The 16921-nt window shown below is 43.0% G+C and overlaps 1 protein-coding gene across 5 annotated transcripts in view; it reads left to right on the top strand.

Annotated features, from left to right (window-relative positions):
* The window catches only part of LOC117061755, a 45806-nt gene extending 35622 nt beyond the window's left edge, over positions 1-10184 (top strand). For all 5 annotated transcript variants that reach the window (XM_033174711.1, XM_033174707.1, XM_033174709.1 and 2 more), the window contains exons 3-7: positions 3324-3375; positions 3493-3595; positions 3707-3870; positions 6656-6901; positions 7730-10184. In XM_033174711.1, the coding sequence (XP_033030602.1) occupies positions 3324-3375; positions 3493-3595; positions 3707-3870; positions 6656-6901; positions 7730-8488 (1324 nt within the window). In that variant the 3' untranslated portion in view covers positions 8489-10184. The remainder of the gene's footprint in view (positions 1-3323; positions 3376-3492; positions 3596-3706; positions 3871-6655; positions 6902-7729) is intronic.
* The last annotated feature ends 6737 nt before the right edge of the window (positions 10185-16921 follow it).

Raw genomic sequence — 16921 nt, 5'->3', positions numbered from 1 at the left:
CTGCTGTAGGGTGTCTGAGCACCGAGGGGAACGTGCTGTAGCATAAACACTAATTATTAGTGTCTGTTACTGAAAACTGACTCTAGGCCCGCAGCGTTCAACCTCGGCTCTTCTCTAGCTCAACATCCCAAATTAGCTGACGACCGTTTCTGGTGTAAAAAGCCTGCACCAGAGAAGCGAATAACCGCGGGGTCCTCTGTTTTCTGAACGTGCCCTTCTTTCTCCTTCCCCTCACCGTGGCCTGTCCTTGGGAGAACCAGAACTTGGCTACCCCTCACCTCATCTCTCCTATTCTTTTTTATCATTACCATCCCTATTATTACTGCTTTTAATCTGCCGGTTGCTGGCTAAAAGTAGCAGCTCCCCACCCCTGCAGGCAGCCCCAAAGGCGCAGGCCAAATCTAGCACCCTGGCACTATTCTAGTTGTGTGTGTGTGTGTGTGTGTGTGTGTGTGTGTCTGTGTGTGTCTGCTGTAGACACTCATTCCCTTCAGCCAAATAGAGCTCTCTGGGAAACTCCAAGATTTTGCCACACTGTTGCCTTTGTTTACTGGTTGGGGAAAGGAATGAAAGCCTCGGTTGTTGGTTGGCCAATAATTCTAATTACTTTTGGCCATGAGGCCAGGCCTGGGTTAGCAGCGAGGCTGTTTTTCACCCTTCGTCTTTCCCAAGCCCCCAAGAACAAGAGGCTTGTCCACCTTATTTAATTTGAATCGTGCCCTGCAGAGTCCTGAGGGTTTGGGGGTGTCGTCCCCCCCCCCCGCCCCACTCTGTGGCTGTGAAGTATGAAGAGGCCTTGCAACAGAAACCAAGCTCTGTTGCAGCTCTAACCTGCCAAGAAGCCGTTTCTGACGGCAACCTCTGTGCCTTACCAGAAGAGAATGAGCTTGTTATTCCCTCTCGGCTCCTTGCAGACAACCCCGAAGGCTGCCACCCCTGCTCTGTTTTTAAACTTAACCCAAAAAAAGAGGAACGCAGTAAGGCTGTATTCCTTAGAGCCCAAACCGGCCTCACTCTGTAGGGTTGTGGAGCTCACTTGACCAGTTAAGAGCCAATGACTGTCTCTATCTTTGGTGGCCAACAACTTGTGTATCCCTGTACCCAGAATATGTGTGTGTTTGGGACTCAAGTACCAAAAAGTGTCCCTTTCACCATTGTCAACCATCTTGGACCCTACGACCAGCAGGTGAGGACTTCTTCGTGACCCTATGGACCAGAGCACGCCAGGCACACCTATCCTTCACTGCCTCTTGCAGTTTGGCCAAACTCATGCTAGTCACTTCGAGAACACTGTCCAACCATCTCATCCTCTGTCGTCCCCTTCTCCTTGTGCCCTCCATCTTTCCCAACATCAGGGTCTTTTCCAGGGAGTCTTCTCTTCTCATGAGGTGACCAAAGTATTGGAGCCTCAGCTTCAAGATCTGTCCTTCCACTGAGCACTCAGGCCTGATTTCCTTAAGTATGGATAGGTTTGATCTTCTTGTAGTCCATGGGACTCTCAAGAGTCTCCTCCAGCACCATAATTCAAAAGCATCAATTCTTCAGCAATCATCCTTCTTTATGGCCCAGCTCTCACTTCCATACATTACTACTGGGAAGCAGGTACTAGGAATCCCTTAATACTGACTCAGAAAGATCTTCATTAGCTGCCTGTTCATTTCCAAGCTGAATCTTATGTGCTGGTGTTGACCTATAAAGCAAAGCTGGCATTTTTACCAATGTCACCTAACATTGTTACACACTTGCTAGGAATTGAACCTTCAGTGTGACAGCACCTAAACTTTGGAACTTCCTGCCCCTTGGTATTAGGCAGGTGCCTTCACTGTACTATCCTCAGTGCTTTCTAATAATAATAATAATAATAATAATAATAATAATAATAATAATAATTTTATTTAAGCAAGCATATCCTGACGTAAAAATACAACATTCATTTTAAAATGTAATTTTATTGCATAATGTGTGTGTGTGTATTTATACAGATATAAATTTTATTAATGTTTTAATTTTAATCTTAATCTGAAAATTTTAGCCTAACTTCTTTTTAATGCTGGTTTTTATCAGTAATTTTAATGTATGTTGTATCTAAACTTGCTTGGAGGTTTTGATATTTATGTGGTACATAAGTTCTGTTAAATAAAAACAAGTGGAATTAACATAAATGACTTAGAGCACAGGTATCTAAATGAACAAATCTCACTGTGTCAGCCAGCCAAGGTCCTTAGATCAGTGTGAAAGGCCCTTCTCATAATCCCATCACCAAGGGAAACACAGCAGGGGGTGGCATAGGAACTTCTGCTATAGCACCACCATTACAGAAATCCCCGCCCCCAGAAGTACACCAAGTGCTGACATTCTTGATGCCAGGTTAAAACACGTCTGTTTGCCTGCATGTTTCTTATTATTATTATTAATCACCCACCCTTCACCCTAAGATCCCAGGGTGAGTTACAACATTAAAACACAGTATTAAAAACTATTTAAAACAAGTTACAATTACAAAAAATAAGGTGCATTCTAAAAAAGACGTGTTGAAAGCCAGGGTTAAATAGATGCATCTTCAGCATTCTCCAGAAGCTGTACAATGAAGCTGCCAGATGCACCCCTGTGGGGAGGGAGTTCCACACCTTAGGGGCTGCCACCAAGAAGGCTCTCTCCTGGGTTGCCACCCTCTGCGCCTCTGAGGTTGGAGGAAATACGAAGAAAGCACCCTCTGCTGATCTTAGCACCCAAGTGGGTTTCTAGGGAAGGAGGCAGTTCTTTCAGATGACATATTTATTGCTGTATTTGGGTGATGTATTTTACTTCTGGGAATATAACGTGCAATTTTCCCCCGCTCCAAAAATGGAACACCACTGTGGGTAGCCTGAATTTTTGGCTGTCTTTCTTCCGAGAAAGAGGTGTGGGACCTTTTTCAAGCCGAGGGCCACATTCCTGTCCGAGCAGTCTTCTGAGAGCCACATGCCAGTGGAGGGCGGGACCAGATGCCAAAGTGGGTGGAGCAATCCATGTACAGTAGGCTAGCTTCTACAAACATACACTTCTCTCTATGCTCCACCCATACAAACAAGAAACATTATTAGAGTTCAAGGTCATGTTCTAGCCCAGCAAAAAGCAGAGCCTGTGGTGGGGTGTGGCCTGGGGAGAGTTCTAAGGCCAGATAGAGAACCCCCGTGTCAAAGGTTCCCATCTTCTGGTCTAGTAGATGATGCTGAACTTCCAGCTGCAAGGGCTGCTGAAATGAGCATAAATGTGATGTTTCCTCTTGCCTCTTTCCCCCTCCCTCCCTCCCTCCCCTGCTCCCCCCCACCCAACCGCTTCAGGAAGAAATTGTGTCCCAAAAGGAGCTCTTTGGATGCACGCAGTGACCAAGAGGTTAGTGCTAATAGTTTGTGGTCTTGCTGGTTTGTGCAGGTTCTTGGGTTTTTCCTCTCTTTGATTCTTGTTGCTGTCTACCTGAAGATGTTGACTGGGGAATGTTTTGAGTTGTAGAATGGGATCCAGAATGCCGCTGTTGATATCAATGAGCTGCAGCTGGTGATGCCGAGTCAAGAGAATGAAAACAACAATCACTCCGTTGACGGAAATGGAGCAGGTGAGCAGCAAATGCATAGGGTTTGCCATGGTACTGATGCAAAACCAGCAACACCCTGATGGTATTAAACTGTAAATAATAATCAATAACACATGTTTGCGTTTTCTTTAGTCACTTCCTATGATGGCAGCATGGAGTGCTCTCCGCGGCAGACAGACCAGGATATACCTTCTTCAATGTCAGCAGTGACCACTGATTCTGGAAGCGACGAGGTGTTTATTATTTCAGCCAGCCCTGGAGCTGGTGGCTTAAGTTTTACCTCCTACAGAATACAGGTAGAGGAACACTTGGTGTGTTTTCAGTGAGACATTTTCAGTGAATGAGATCCTGGGCTGTGTTTTTAAGCATTCCCCCCCCCTTCCAGTTGTCTCAAGGTTTGATTCACATGTGCATGTTCAACCAGTAAGTTCTCAGATGTTTCAAAAGCCAGGACACACCTATAACCTCAACATACAAGATGGGACCCACTTAACAGTGTTTAGCTACAACTTGCAACCTTCAAATTTTGTTAGACTACAACTCCCATCATCCCTACCCATTTGCCATACTGATGGGATATGGGACTCCAGCAACATTTTTGGGGCCACAGGGTTAGCCACCTTTAAATTACTTTGTTCTAACAAAAGGCAGCACATATTTTAAACCTGTGCTACCTACCTACCTACCTACCTACCCACCCACCCACCCACACACACACACCAGGTGTAGCCATCTTGGTACCCTCCAGATGTTGTAGACTACAATTCCAATTACTCCTGATCATTGGCCTCGCTGGCTGGGATTGATGTGGGTTGTAGTACAAAACATCTGGAGGGCAATGTCTGCACAAATACATTGACCAAGAGAAAAGACACAGATTTAAATGAAATTCTGTGAGCTTTTCGTCATACAGGAAAATACTGGAATAAATTCTCCAAATTTCCTGGTGGTAGAATTGTGACTATAGTCTACTTCCTAGGATAGGAACATGCTCCAGATCCTAAATCAAGTCAGAACTTAGCAAGTAAGTACTTGTTTTCCACTTGGTTGCTGCTGCTCTTTTCTTTTCTGGATGTTATGCCAATGTTTATGGAGGTGTGAAATTTTGAACCTTGACAGTAAAAAAAGATCCCAGGATCACCCTCGCTTGAAATGCCTGTCTAGACAATGTGAACCCATAAGCGGATTATCTAAATCCTTTTACTGAGAAGCAACTGTTGGTCAACAGTGGCTCCAGGATTCCTAGGGAGTGCGAGTCTGAGCTCTGATCATGGCAGGAGCCCAATGCTTCATGGATGAAAATAGGGACATGCTTGTAATTCCACTGTGCTCATAGCCAGGGTCAGCACCCAGCTGTCTTCTGTTTCCTTTTTTTTTTTTTTTGGTTGCGTTTTCATACCACCATTGACTGCATAACATTCAGTGGCAGCTGGATCAAGCCGCCATTTTAATTTCCCACAATGCTTCCAGTGAAAAATGGTGGTTAGGGCAGCCACATGGTATTGCTTGGGCACTTCTCTCCGTTGCTGTTGTCTACACCAGGTAACCCCCCCCCCCAGCAGTATCCACTAACAGAGGAAGGGACTCACCAATGGAGCATATAGTAGTCAGATGTCTTTCTTTATAGAGGTCAGTCATCTATTTTTACAGCTGTCAATGATTTACCATTACTAAGGAACAGGAAATAAGAGCTGTCTCTAGTAACTAAAGGTGGGGTCTAACTAAAAGTTATTTAGAGCAGACCCATTGAGATTATTGAACCCAAGTTAGCAATGTCCATCAATTTCAATGTGTCCATTCTGAGTAGGACTAGCATTGGATACAACCCATTCTTGACCACTTAATGGATTGCCAAAAAAGGGGGGACAAAATATTTGCATAACCTTTTCTAGTACATGTGGCTGCTCAGCCTCATATCCGGGAGCTAATTGTTGATAGGAACTTCCAATCCCCTCCTGCTCTCATTTGCTATGGTTATTGATCTTCAAACTGGACTTAGACTAGACAGCCCTTCAAACAGAGGACTTTCGCACAGAAGCCTGTCCTCTGACATCTCTACAAACAGAGGAATGTCCTCTATAAAGCACGAGATGTGGCCACCCTAAACAGGAGCAGTTGGGAGTTTATGCTTCCAGCAAGAAAGCTAATCCACCACTGTTGAGAGTCAAGAGTGTGTCTGTCCATGAAATGAGTTTTGAAATCCATGTAAAAACTGATTCTGTCTTTTAGAGATCATTCCAGTAGTGTTTCACTTCTGGGGCATAGGGGGAGCCAAGCTGGCGATTCCAGATTAATTCTCATGGCATTATAAAGTGTTAATACTATTCCAGAGATATGCCCAAGCCATTTGATGTATTTTCAGCTTTCTCTCCTTTTTTATTTTTTTAAGCAATTCACAAGTATTTGTGGTTAAGACAAGAATCCTGGAACCAGCTTTGAGATGTTGGTCCCTGAGGGGAATAGGGGTCTCCTAACAACTCTCGGCACCCTTAGCAATATACAGTTCCCAGGATACTTCAGAGAAACCCATGACCATTAAAAATGGTATAACTTATTCAAATGCATAGTGTAGATGGGGCTTGTGTATGTGTATACTGCAATTTTAAATCTGCAAGGACTATTTTAGGACTGAAGGTACATGTGCTCGGCATGTAGAAGGTCCCTTGTTCTATGCTATTTACAGGAGCAGGTAACTAGAGAGACCAGTGCTTGTGGACTTGGAGTGGAGTTACCAGTCTGAGGAGTCAGTGGTACAGCTAGGGCCCAGCTAGTATGGTCAATGTTCAGGGATTATGGGGACCGTCTTCCAACATCTGGAAGGCACCACACTGGGGAAAGCTGATCCAGAAAAGAAGTATATGTTTTTGAGTCAGAACAATAATGCAGGAATCTTTTGCCCTACGTGGGGCTTGAACCCAAAACCCTGAGTTTAAGTGTCTCATGCTCTACCCGACTGAGCTATGAGATTTTAATTGGGTAAGAGCTTCAAGTATGGATTTTAGAAGAAAATTCACTGGCCAACTGGATATAGGTGTCACATGCAGTATTTTCATTTTGATTTATCCGTCTCTTTTTCATTAGGACAGAAAACTGAAGAGAAGCATCACAAGTCCAGGCTCAGTTTCTGACTGGCTGACAGCAGGTCCAGCGGAAACTGGCATCAGTGCTACAAATATTGGGGTGGCACAGACAGAGAGCCATTGCCCAACTCAGCGAACATGGCGTGCTCGTACTTTTCATGACTTACTAGCTCCATTGCCTCAGCTACAGAAAAAGTGGTGCAGCTGGGCTACTAACAGCCCTTTCACCAAATTGGTTAACAGCAGTGTAAGTATTTGTAGAAAGCCCTGGGGATGCAAGTTGAATGTGTTCTGCAGATCTGCTGTCAAAGTTTGATCCAGTGGCTTCAGGTCTAGCCTGTTTCCCCTACTAGTACTGTCATGCTTGCATGCTAATAAGAATCTAGCACCTGCAAGTCAAGTAAGGCCCAGTGTGGGTGGCCCATGGGGTCATTTTCACAGAGCCATGCCCATCTGTTGCACATGTAATGCCATCTATGGCATCAGGTGTGGGGCAGGTAAAGGCACAGCTGCAGAGGAAGCCTTTGCAGGAGCCTTAAAAGTTTGCTCCCAATTGTTCCTTGGCAAACGGAGATTGCTGTCAATACCCAACAGTTGGCAGGCACCAACAGCAAAGCCCCACTTGAGAACTCTGTAAGGCAACCAATCCCTGCCCAGCTAACCAGTACTAACCAGCTGAGTGACACTTATTGCAAGCCCTGCATAGCCAATGGTCAGGTTTGATGGGAGTTATAGTCCAGCAACAACTTGCGGACCAGAGATTCCCCATTACTGACTTTTATTCTGTAATAGGGAAAAAAAAGAATGGTGGAGACCTTGTGAAATATTAACAGGAGTTTTATAACCTTCAGAACACTCCTTCCCACATGTGCATGCGTGTCTCCCCCCTTCTTTGCATTGACCTTTAAGTCGTGGGAAAGGCAATTGTGCACAAAGCAGAGAAGGATATGACAGTGAAGGAACAGAGCAAAATGACCTCTTGCTCCTTTTTTTTTTTTTACAACTTCTTAAGAAATATTTACTTGTAGTTCCCTCAGATCTGATTATGAGTTGCTGTTATGATTGCTCCTGCCAGGGCTTTTCTGCATCCGCGAAAGACCAGACTGCAGCTACTCGGAAAGTAACTTCAGCTGCAGAAATAGACGGCATCTCTGAACCGGCTTACTTGGACTCATCGGCCAGCACTGCATCTTACCCAATGACGTATTCGGCACAGAAACAACGCAAGCTAAGCAGCAGCTGCAACTTGAAAAGATCCCGTTTCAGAAACCCTTACTTTGGGTTTTTAACAAGTTCTCCTGACTGTAACCAACCAAGGCTGTCTGATCATGCAAAGCACGTTGGCACAAGGTCTCCAGTCAACAGTCCAGGCCAGGGAACCGAAGACCTCCTTGAAGGGCCCATCCAGCTCACAAGCAACATAGTCAATGGCTCAAAATCCAAGGAGCTCTCATTGGAAATGGATAAACCCAAACCTGTTTTTGTTATTTCTGAGGAAGGGGACGATCAGCAGCCTTTGGTTTTAGCAGAGCATGTGAATCAATTTGCAGATGCTTTATCTGAGCCAAATGTTATCCATAATATGGGGATGACCATTGCAGATGAGCAGCCAGTGGACCTAACTCTTCAAGAAAGCTCAGTTGAGTCCACCAGTATCAGAGCAGACCTTGATCTTTGGGGAGAATACCCAAATTCATACAGTGATTCCCTGAAGAGCTGCAGTGGTTACAAGGATGAAAACTATGGGCCTGTTTCAGACACCGGCACCACTAATTCTCATCCAAATTTTGATTCCTTGGCCTCTCACCGGTTGTGTCAAACTTCAGTTCAGTAACTCCTCCAAATATGGGTATCAAAACTGACACTGAATGTTGTAGGTTTGTGCAATTGGAAGCAATAAAGACACATGTTCCTTTTGAGATGGAATGGAAACTGCATTGCACGTACAACGTGGAGAATGTGCTGGGGCAGCCTTGGCTCTAAATGTTGGAATAGATTGTGTGTTAAGTTATACCCTATTGCATTGCCACCTCTTACTGAGCTGCATCTAATTACTGTTAGTTTTTTGTTGGCTTATTGAGAGCTTATCAAGACTACCTGACTGGTACTTGTTACAAAGAAGACAGGCTTTGTTAAAGTGGTGTGATGAATATGGAGGCACTGTCTGTTCCCATACCATACCAGGAAGCAAATGGTCAGGCTTGCATTGAAAAGAGGCATGCTGTTTGGACATAATACTTTGAAACAGATCAACCAAATTCTAGTCACAGCTGGAGGAAATCGCACAATTCCTTACTGAAGTTTGATTGTGGCTTGGACAGGGAAGTGGCAGTGGGTACCAGTTAGAACTGTGTTTAGCAGAAGAAACACACACAAAGAAGTAAATGGTTAGCTACATGAGCACAAAACAAAATGCACAGCACCTTTGCTTGGTTTTTTTTTTTTACTGCATTTGTGCGTAAAACTACATTAGATATGAGACAGTTAGGATTATAAAAAATTTCATTAGCGATGGTAGTTCTGGCTAGTCTTAAGGACTGCATTATAAAAGGATTGCTTCTTTCCTAAATTCTGCAGAAGGCTCTGCCACTTGGGGTAGGAGGATTTTCTCTGCATGTGGTGCAACATGCAGTTAAGTGCACTGATAGTATCATCTGGGGAAAGTCCTGGCAGCTTTGGAGAGATAAATGCACACTTTGGTAAAACATACACTCTCATTGCACATTATTCAAAGAACACCAGCTGCAAGGAACTAGAACCTCATCAAACCTAGCTGACTGCTGTTAGGGCAATTCACAGTGGCCAGGGCCAGTATGCTTGCCTCATATATGCCTGTTCTCACTGCAGCAATAAACACAGTTCCAAAGGTTGTCCCCTGCTTTCTTCAACACCCATTTTTGCCCCATACACACTGGTGTTCATTGTTGCAAAGATCATAAAGAGTGGAGATGCAACTTAAGAATGGGGCTGGGGGAAATCCCAACTAGCTGCATTCCCTGGCACGCACATCCGTGCATCTCAGAGTATTTTACCTCTTGCAGATATAGACATGGCAAAATGCTGGGTGGTAAATCATGAACAAATCTGCTATTACTGGGTAAACTACAACCAGTTGTCAAAAACGCATTGGCGCGCACACATTCTCACAATCCCAAAAATAAATCACCAGGGACATTGCAAGTGCAACTTCCTGTTGAGTTAAACATCCATACAGATTTTGCAGTCCTTGGTCTGGTGGTCTAGTTTTTTCAAATCATCCTTAGACATTTGTCAACGGTTCTTGGATGCCTAGGAAGTGTGTCTTTGAGGATATTTGGGGTATGCTTTGCTCACAGCCACAGCTGCCTCAAAAAATTGCTTTGAGGTCCCCAGTATTCCTTGAGAAAGCAGGCCATGTTTGTCAAGTGCTTTAATAAGTTGCACCCTGGAGCTATTTTTAGCATGTGATGAATATTCTGTTTGTACTGTGTTGTTTTTTAAACATCCAATCTAGCTAGTTATTGCTGATAAACACCTATTTGCTTCTTCAACCATTTTGTTTCCATTACTAAATAATGCATTTCTGTCACCACCAGGGCAGTCTAGAGACTTTTCAGCTTCAAGCAGCTGTGCAATTCTGATTCTAATGAAGTGTGTATTTTAAGGCTGAATGAAAGGAAAACCATGCTTGTTTGATTATACCTAATAGCCCCTTAAGGATTTTAATTGCTTCCCAATGGTAACCTGTTAAGGAATGTATAATTACTTGCATTTCTTCAAAGGGCTTTTGCTATACACGAATGGAAGGGATCACATCTTGGGGAGTTCTCTGATTGCACCTGGTTTAGACAGCTGAGGAAGGCTTCCAAATATTTATTGCAAAGCAAATGCCCAGGAAGGAATGGGAAAAATGTAACCCTCCCTATCAAATGGAGCAATTTTTCATTTTTGCTATGCTTAGGGAGTCTTAAGTCTGGCTCCTCCTAATATACTTAGCCTTGATTTTGCCTAGACTAATTTATGGTTCCACCTGCCGTTTAAATTTCCATTTGCTCTCTCTTATCAGTATTGATAGCAGTTGTGGAGCATTTTTGGTTTGCGTGTGTTGTAATCATGCCATGTGGTGTCTATAGAAATATGAGCAGTGGAGTTTAGCCATGGCTATGGACCAAGTATGAACCACATGCCTTTGAACTTGGAATTTTCATACATTTCTCTTCACGATTAATGGGTAACACCCAGAAGTTAACAAGCAGACTTTAGCTTTTTCTTTTTTAACAAACCAATATTGTATGGCTCTGCAAAAACAAAACAAAACAAAACTCACAACTGTTTGAGAAACCAAGGGGTCTATTACGGTTGCAGCCGTATGTTAAGGACAAGGCATATGAATCACATTCCACTGTTGCAGTGAGGACAGAGGGATTAGTAATGTGTCTTAGAAAATGGCTCAACAAATGGATTTGAAACTAGGCAATGTAGGAGAGGTAGGTCTAAAACTTAATTGGTGCCAATCATATGCAGTCTACCTCCCACTGAGTTCAGTGGGGTAGACTCCCAAGGTTTGTAGCCTGAGGTTGCAATCCTATACATGTTCTTACCCCAATTGAACTCAGTGGCATTTACTTCTAAACAGACATGCACATGACTGTGCTGTAACTAAACTATATGAAAACTGTCTTCTTGACCTTTCCAAACAGTTTAGTTTTGCTTCTGTGCTGTACATTAAGGTTGGCAGCTATGAGTAGCATGGGGGACAGCGTCACTTGGAATTAGGAGGGGGGGAAGGAGTAGGGCTCGAGAGTAGGATCACAGTGGGGTGGGAAGTGGGGCTCAGACAATGGAGGCAAAAAGTGTGGGATTGCCACCCATCAACTTGCCTCAGGTACTTGAATGAGTGAACTAAGTTGGTCAATACTGTAAAGGTCTTTCCCTGCTCCCTTCCGACACACATTCTGGACCGCAGGAAAGGAAAGTAGCTTCTAGATCCATTTTTTTTTTTAGCTTTTTACCAAAAGAAGTGGTTTGATGAGTCAACAGTGTGATGCAGCAGCAAAAAAAGCTAACACTATTCAGATCAAGGGAAGTAACAGTACCACTCTATTCTGCTTTGGTCAGACCACACCTGGAATATAGTGCCCTGTTCTGAGCACCACAATTTAGGAAGGATGCTGACAAGCTGGAAGGGGGAGGGGCAACTGCAACTAAGATGGATCAAGGGTCTGGATACCAAGCCTTACAACGAGCACTTGAAGGAGCTGGGTAAGTTTAGCCTGAAAAAGAGACTGAGAGAAGATATGACAGCCCTTAAGATATTTGAAGATGGCTGTCACGTGGAAGGGGGAACAAGCTTGTTTTCTCCTGCTCTGGAGGGTAGGACTCGAACCAATGGCTTCAAGTTGCAAGAAAAGGCGATTCAGACTAAACATACAGAAAAACTTTCCGACAGTAAGAGCTGTTTGATAGTGGAACAGTCTCCCTCGGGAAGTTGTAGACTCCCCTTCCTTGGAGGTTTTTAAGCAGAGGTTAGATAGCCGTCTGTCATGGATGCTTTAGCTGAAATTCCTCCATTGCAGGAGGTTGGACTAGATGACCCTTGGGTCCCTTTAGATACTATGATACTGGACTTTTCCTGCAAAACTGCAGCAGCAGCCAGTAGCTCAGCTTGGGCTCCAGAACCACAAAACTGAGGGCCTCAAAAAATGATCACCCACAGATGCTGGGGAAAGCAGCAGACAGGACCAGTATCTGCACCTGGGCATAGCAGAACCCGGAACACTCACAGTATCATATTATAATTATTTAAAACATTTTACATCTGAGGCCAGGGGGTTACACATGCCTTTGTGGAATACTGTAGTGGTTAGAATGTTGGACTAGGACCTGGGAGACGGACACTTAGCCTAGATGCTCAGTGGGTGTCCTTGAGCTAGTCATTGCCTCTCAGCCTAATCTACCTCACATGGCAGCTGCAGGGATTAAATGAGGAGGGGGAGAACCATCTACACCTCCCTGGAGGAAAAAAATTGGAACATAACCGCATTTAAAAAATGTATACCACCACAAAAGCACTCATCTCCCTGCCATAACAGTATATATGTGTGTGTGTGTGTGTGTGTGTGTGTGTGTGTGTTTGAAAGGAAATTAGATGTCATCATACACAGTTTGATATCACATGTAGTCCAAAATTTGAGCTTTAATGGCAAAAGGAGGGAGGGAGGGAACCAAGCCAAAATAGAAACTCAACAAAGAGAAAAAAAAGCAGTTTTCATGAGTAAACTTTTTAATCCTTGACATTGCCACAAAAAGTTGGAAGAACTATTTGCCCACCTTCTTTACAGAAGAATATCCCAGAGAAGGAGACTAGGCCTTATTTAGCAATACACAATCCTCCCTGTTTTCCACATCTATCCTAAGAACAGACTATTCCCCAACCCCCCATGTTTCATCACTCTTTCTCATACAGAAGGGAGGTGAAGCCTGTACTTCAGAGAGGTTAAAATATGCCAAACCATTTACAGTTTTTAAACATCAAGTAAACTTTTAGAAGTTAACACATTAACTAAAAAATATCACCTGGCCAAACCATACAATTTGCTTTTTTTGTTGTTTTTGCTTTTTTAAAAAGGACTAAAACATGTAAGAGTATGTAATACCCATGAACAATGGTGCTCTTCAACACTTAGAAGAGCATATTAAAGATTAAAGGTCAATTCAGCCCCACCAACATTGGCAATATTAATTATTTTCATTCTTTTAAAAAAGATACAGCGTAAGCACAAAAAACCCTTTTCATTCCATTGCAATACTTCAATCGCCTAATGCATAGAAAAAGTAGATTTAGTGTGTATATATGTGTGAGGAGTGTGGTGGCATCAAATTCACAGCCCTCCGATGTGCAGCACAGCCGATTGCTTTAATTTCCTTTTATTCATAACATGGTATTGATGTGCCCAGAGCAAGAATATACGTGCCTAATATGAACCATTACAAGTCAAGTATAAAGCACCATTATTTCAGGGGAGTGGGGAGCCCATAATTTTCAACCCATCCAGCAATCGAAAGAAACTCTTTGCTGGAAGCCAATTCTGAATACAGGAAGAAGCAACAGGGAATGCAAAGCATGCCCTGGAGACAGATGTGCAAGGGGCTCCTTTTTTCACATATTCAAAAAATGTGCTCACGTGAACATGCTGAGCTGAAACAGACCAAGCAGCTGGAAATGCTCATCCTTACATGATTCCGTAACTGCAGACTTTTATGCTATTTTTTCCCAAAGCTTTACACACACACACACACACACACACAACTCAAGTGTCAGAACGGAAACTAAATGCACATTTTCCATTTGTCAACTTCAAGGATTATTCCAGACCAGCTTTTCCCTTAAAAATAGGCCATTCCATACTATTTTGTAGGTACTAAACAGGCATCTTAAAGCCAGATCCACTCATTCTTCCTGCAAAAGCTTTACAGATGCAAGTTCAAGATATACACTTCACTCACCCTCTTCATCCCTAATATCATATACTCATATCGCTAAATGTTAGTAACTACCCCACTGATTGTGAGCTTGCAACTTGGCAAGTTATAGGCTGGAGTTTAAGTGAATCCTGTTACCACAGAAGAGTTTAAGTGCAAGCTGCTAGATGACCTAAAACCAGAAGATAATTCGACTTTTAGTCTCCTGACTGCATGTTTGAGTATTCTCCCCCACAAAAAAGTTCTCTTTATAAATAAGAAAGGGTTAACCCCTGCTTCTGACATGCTAATATTTGTGATTGTGGGAGAAGCATTCAGACATGGAACCTGAAATGATACATGCTTGGAACAGCATTACTCAAATGGATTATCCCGATTGTAACAAACTTGTCCTTATGCTCTGGACTGACTTCTACTCTACCAAGTACAACAATACAGATATGCAGACATGTAATTGAGTGCTATTACATAATTTATAATATTGCATATTTGTCTATCGTTTTCCTGGGTAAGTTTTAGGTCAGTTGGGTTGGGAAGCCTGTTTAAGCAAGGACTGCTCTTAGTTTAAAAAGCTGTTATTTCCCTTCTCAAACACCATGCTATTTCCATGGCAGTAAGCTGCTTCTAGCCCTCTGTTGACGATAGTTGCCAGATTTGTGGTCCAACACACCAGCAACAGTTCTTTAAGTGTAACATCTGGAGAGTGAGTTAAGACAACAGCAGTAATCAACTAAAAACATTCTTCTGTCCTGTGTTATGTCTTCACCCTTTTTTCCCAGAAAGAAATCCAGCAGTAATTCTGATTTCCCAAAAGGTAACGTATTTTACATTGTGCAGTATTGCCTTTTGGTCTTTCCAATGCCAGCACGCGGTTAACATTATTTCAGGAAATGAAAGCACCATATATTCTAAGAATACAACTTGACATCAGGCTGGGCTTGGGAATCTGTTTCAAACTTACTGATAATGTAGAAACCACTTCCCTGTAGCAGTTTCCCATGTTAGACTGGAGATGTGTAGGAGAGGTGGAAAGGACCTAAAAAAGTGTTGCAGGCCAAACCTAAAGGCAGCCCTGTTTAGGGAAGTTTTTAAACTGTGACTTGTATTGTATTTTGGTATTTGTTGGAGGCTGCCCAGAGTGGCTGGGGAGACCCGGCCAGATGGGCGGGGTATAAATAATAAATTATTATTATTATTATTATTATAAACTGCAGTGGATAGACATAGCATGTGGCCTTCCCACCCTGCTCTCCTGCGTCTTGAAGTTAGGGAAGTGGATACAGTTGTACCTTGGTTCTTGTACTTAACCCATTCCGGGAATCCATTCGACCCCCCGAAACTGTTCGAAAACCAAGGCGTGACTTCTGACTGGCTGCAGGAGCTTCCTGCACTCAATCGGAAACCGCGCCGGAGGTATAGCTTTCGAAAAACGTTCAAAAACCAGAGCACTCCCGGGTTTATGGTGTTCGGGAGCCAAAAAATCCAAGTTCCAAGGCGTTCGATAACCAAGGTACGACTGTACAGGGAACTGGCTCCTGCACCACTAACAGGATGTGTGGACAGGGTCCTCAGATCGTAAACCCAGATTTAAACCTACTAAGCCATGTTTAGGATGCAGTCATTTGACTGCATCAAGGTTTAAGGGCACTCCACTTAAATTTTTTCCTATGGCTATAAGGAGCAGGTGCTCATTATGTTAGGTTGGCATTTTGGAGTGGGGTGGGGAATAAGTTTCTATTACAAATGGTTTGGATGTGGTTAGTAAACCATAACACTTTGGAAGCTCTACGTTTTTAAAGCCAGGAGTGAAAGAACAACGTTTTTACACACTAGAAAGTGACAAATCCTTTTGTGATACCTTTGACCCACCCTTAAAGGACACTCGGGTAGGCAAACATCCTGGATTAGCCTGTTGGCTTTCTCTTTGGGTGAGTTCCCACATTACTGTTTTAAGGTATGGGAAGTTAATGTGTTGCACCATGTCCCATGATTACAAAAGGGAAGACTGTGCTCTTGGCATTATTAAATCTACCAGCACATTGATGTTTTTAAAAAGCAAACTTATTGTTAAAATGTACAATGCAAAGCATCATCTGGTGTATTGCTGAACAGTGGCATTGCTAATTTAGCAACATAATTCTAGAAAAGGAGGGGGGCTGAGGAAGCAACTTATTTCTACATCCTACCCTGCTCAAGGCTGCCTTGATCCAACTGTTACAATCTGCAGGATAATTTGCAAAGTAGAAATGTATTCATGCACAGATAATTCCAAAGGCAATTCCTGATTTCAAAGGCAATTCTTATTATTTGTACTGCATTGTGTGTAACTCTAAAGTCAAAAGGAGAGCTTAAAAATGCTTAGAATAAGATGCGTGATTCTACCACCATGCCTATCATATAAGCGGAGACAAAAACAACAACTTTCCTCTATGTGTAAAGAAAAGAATGCAGGAAATATAAGAATAAGGGGAGGTCCAATCAATTTTTTTTTTAAAAAACTTTTAAGTTCTACTGACAGCACCAGCAACTAAGTTATTGACTTTGCTTGGATTGCACCCATTCCGTACAACAACCTAAAGACCACCTTTATGGTATACGTAAGGAATAACAAGTCTCCAGTGTAACTGAGCTATAAGTAGGGGACAGCAAATGTCAACAATTGGTGGGGTTGCTCTAAAATATTACAGTACCTCCTCTCTCAATGGCTGTTTAAAAAGAAAAGAAAGACTTGCATGAACACATTCACTTCATAAAACGAGGTCCATGATTACTGTTATTTTGATCTCAAAAGTCCAACGGATATCAA

This window comes from Lacerta agilis, chromosome 17 (assembly GCF_009819535.1).
Source record: "Lacerta agilis isolate rLacAgi1 chromosome 17, rLacAgi1.pri, whole genome shotgun sequence".
Lineage (NCBI taxonomy): Eukaryota > Metazoa > Chordata > Lepidosauria > Squamata > Lacertidae > Lacerta > Lacerta agilis.
The sequence above is the reverse complement of the archived record's forward strand: the minus strand, read 5'-3'. Positions and strand labels throughout refer to the sequence as shown.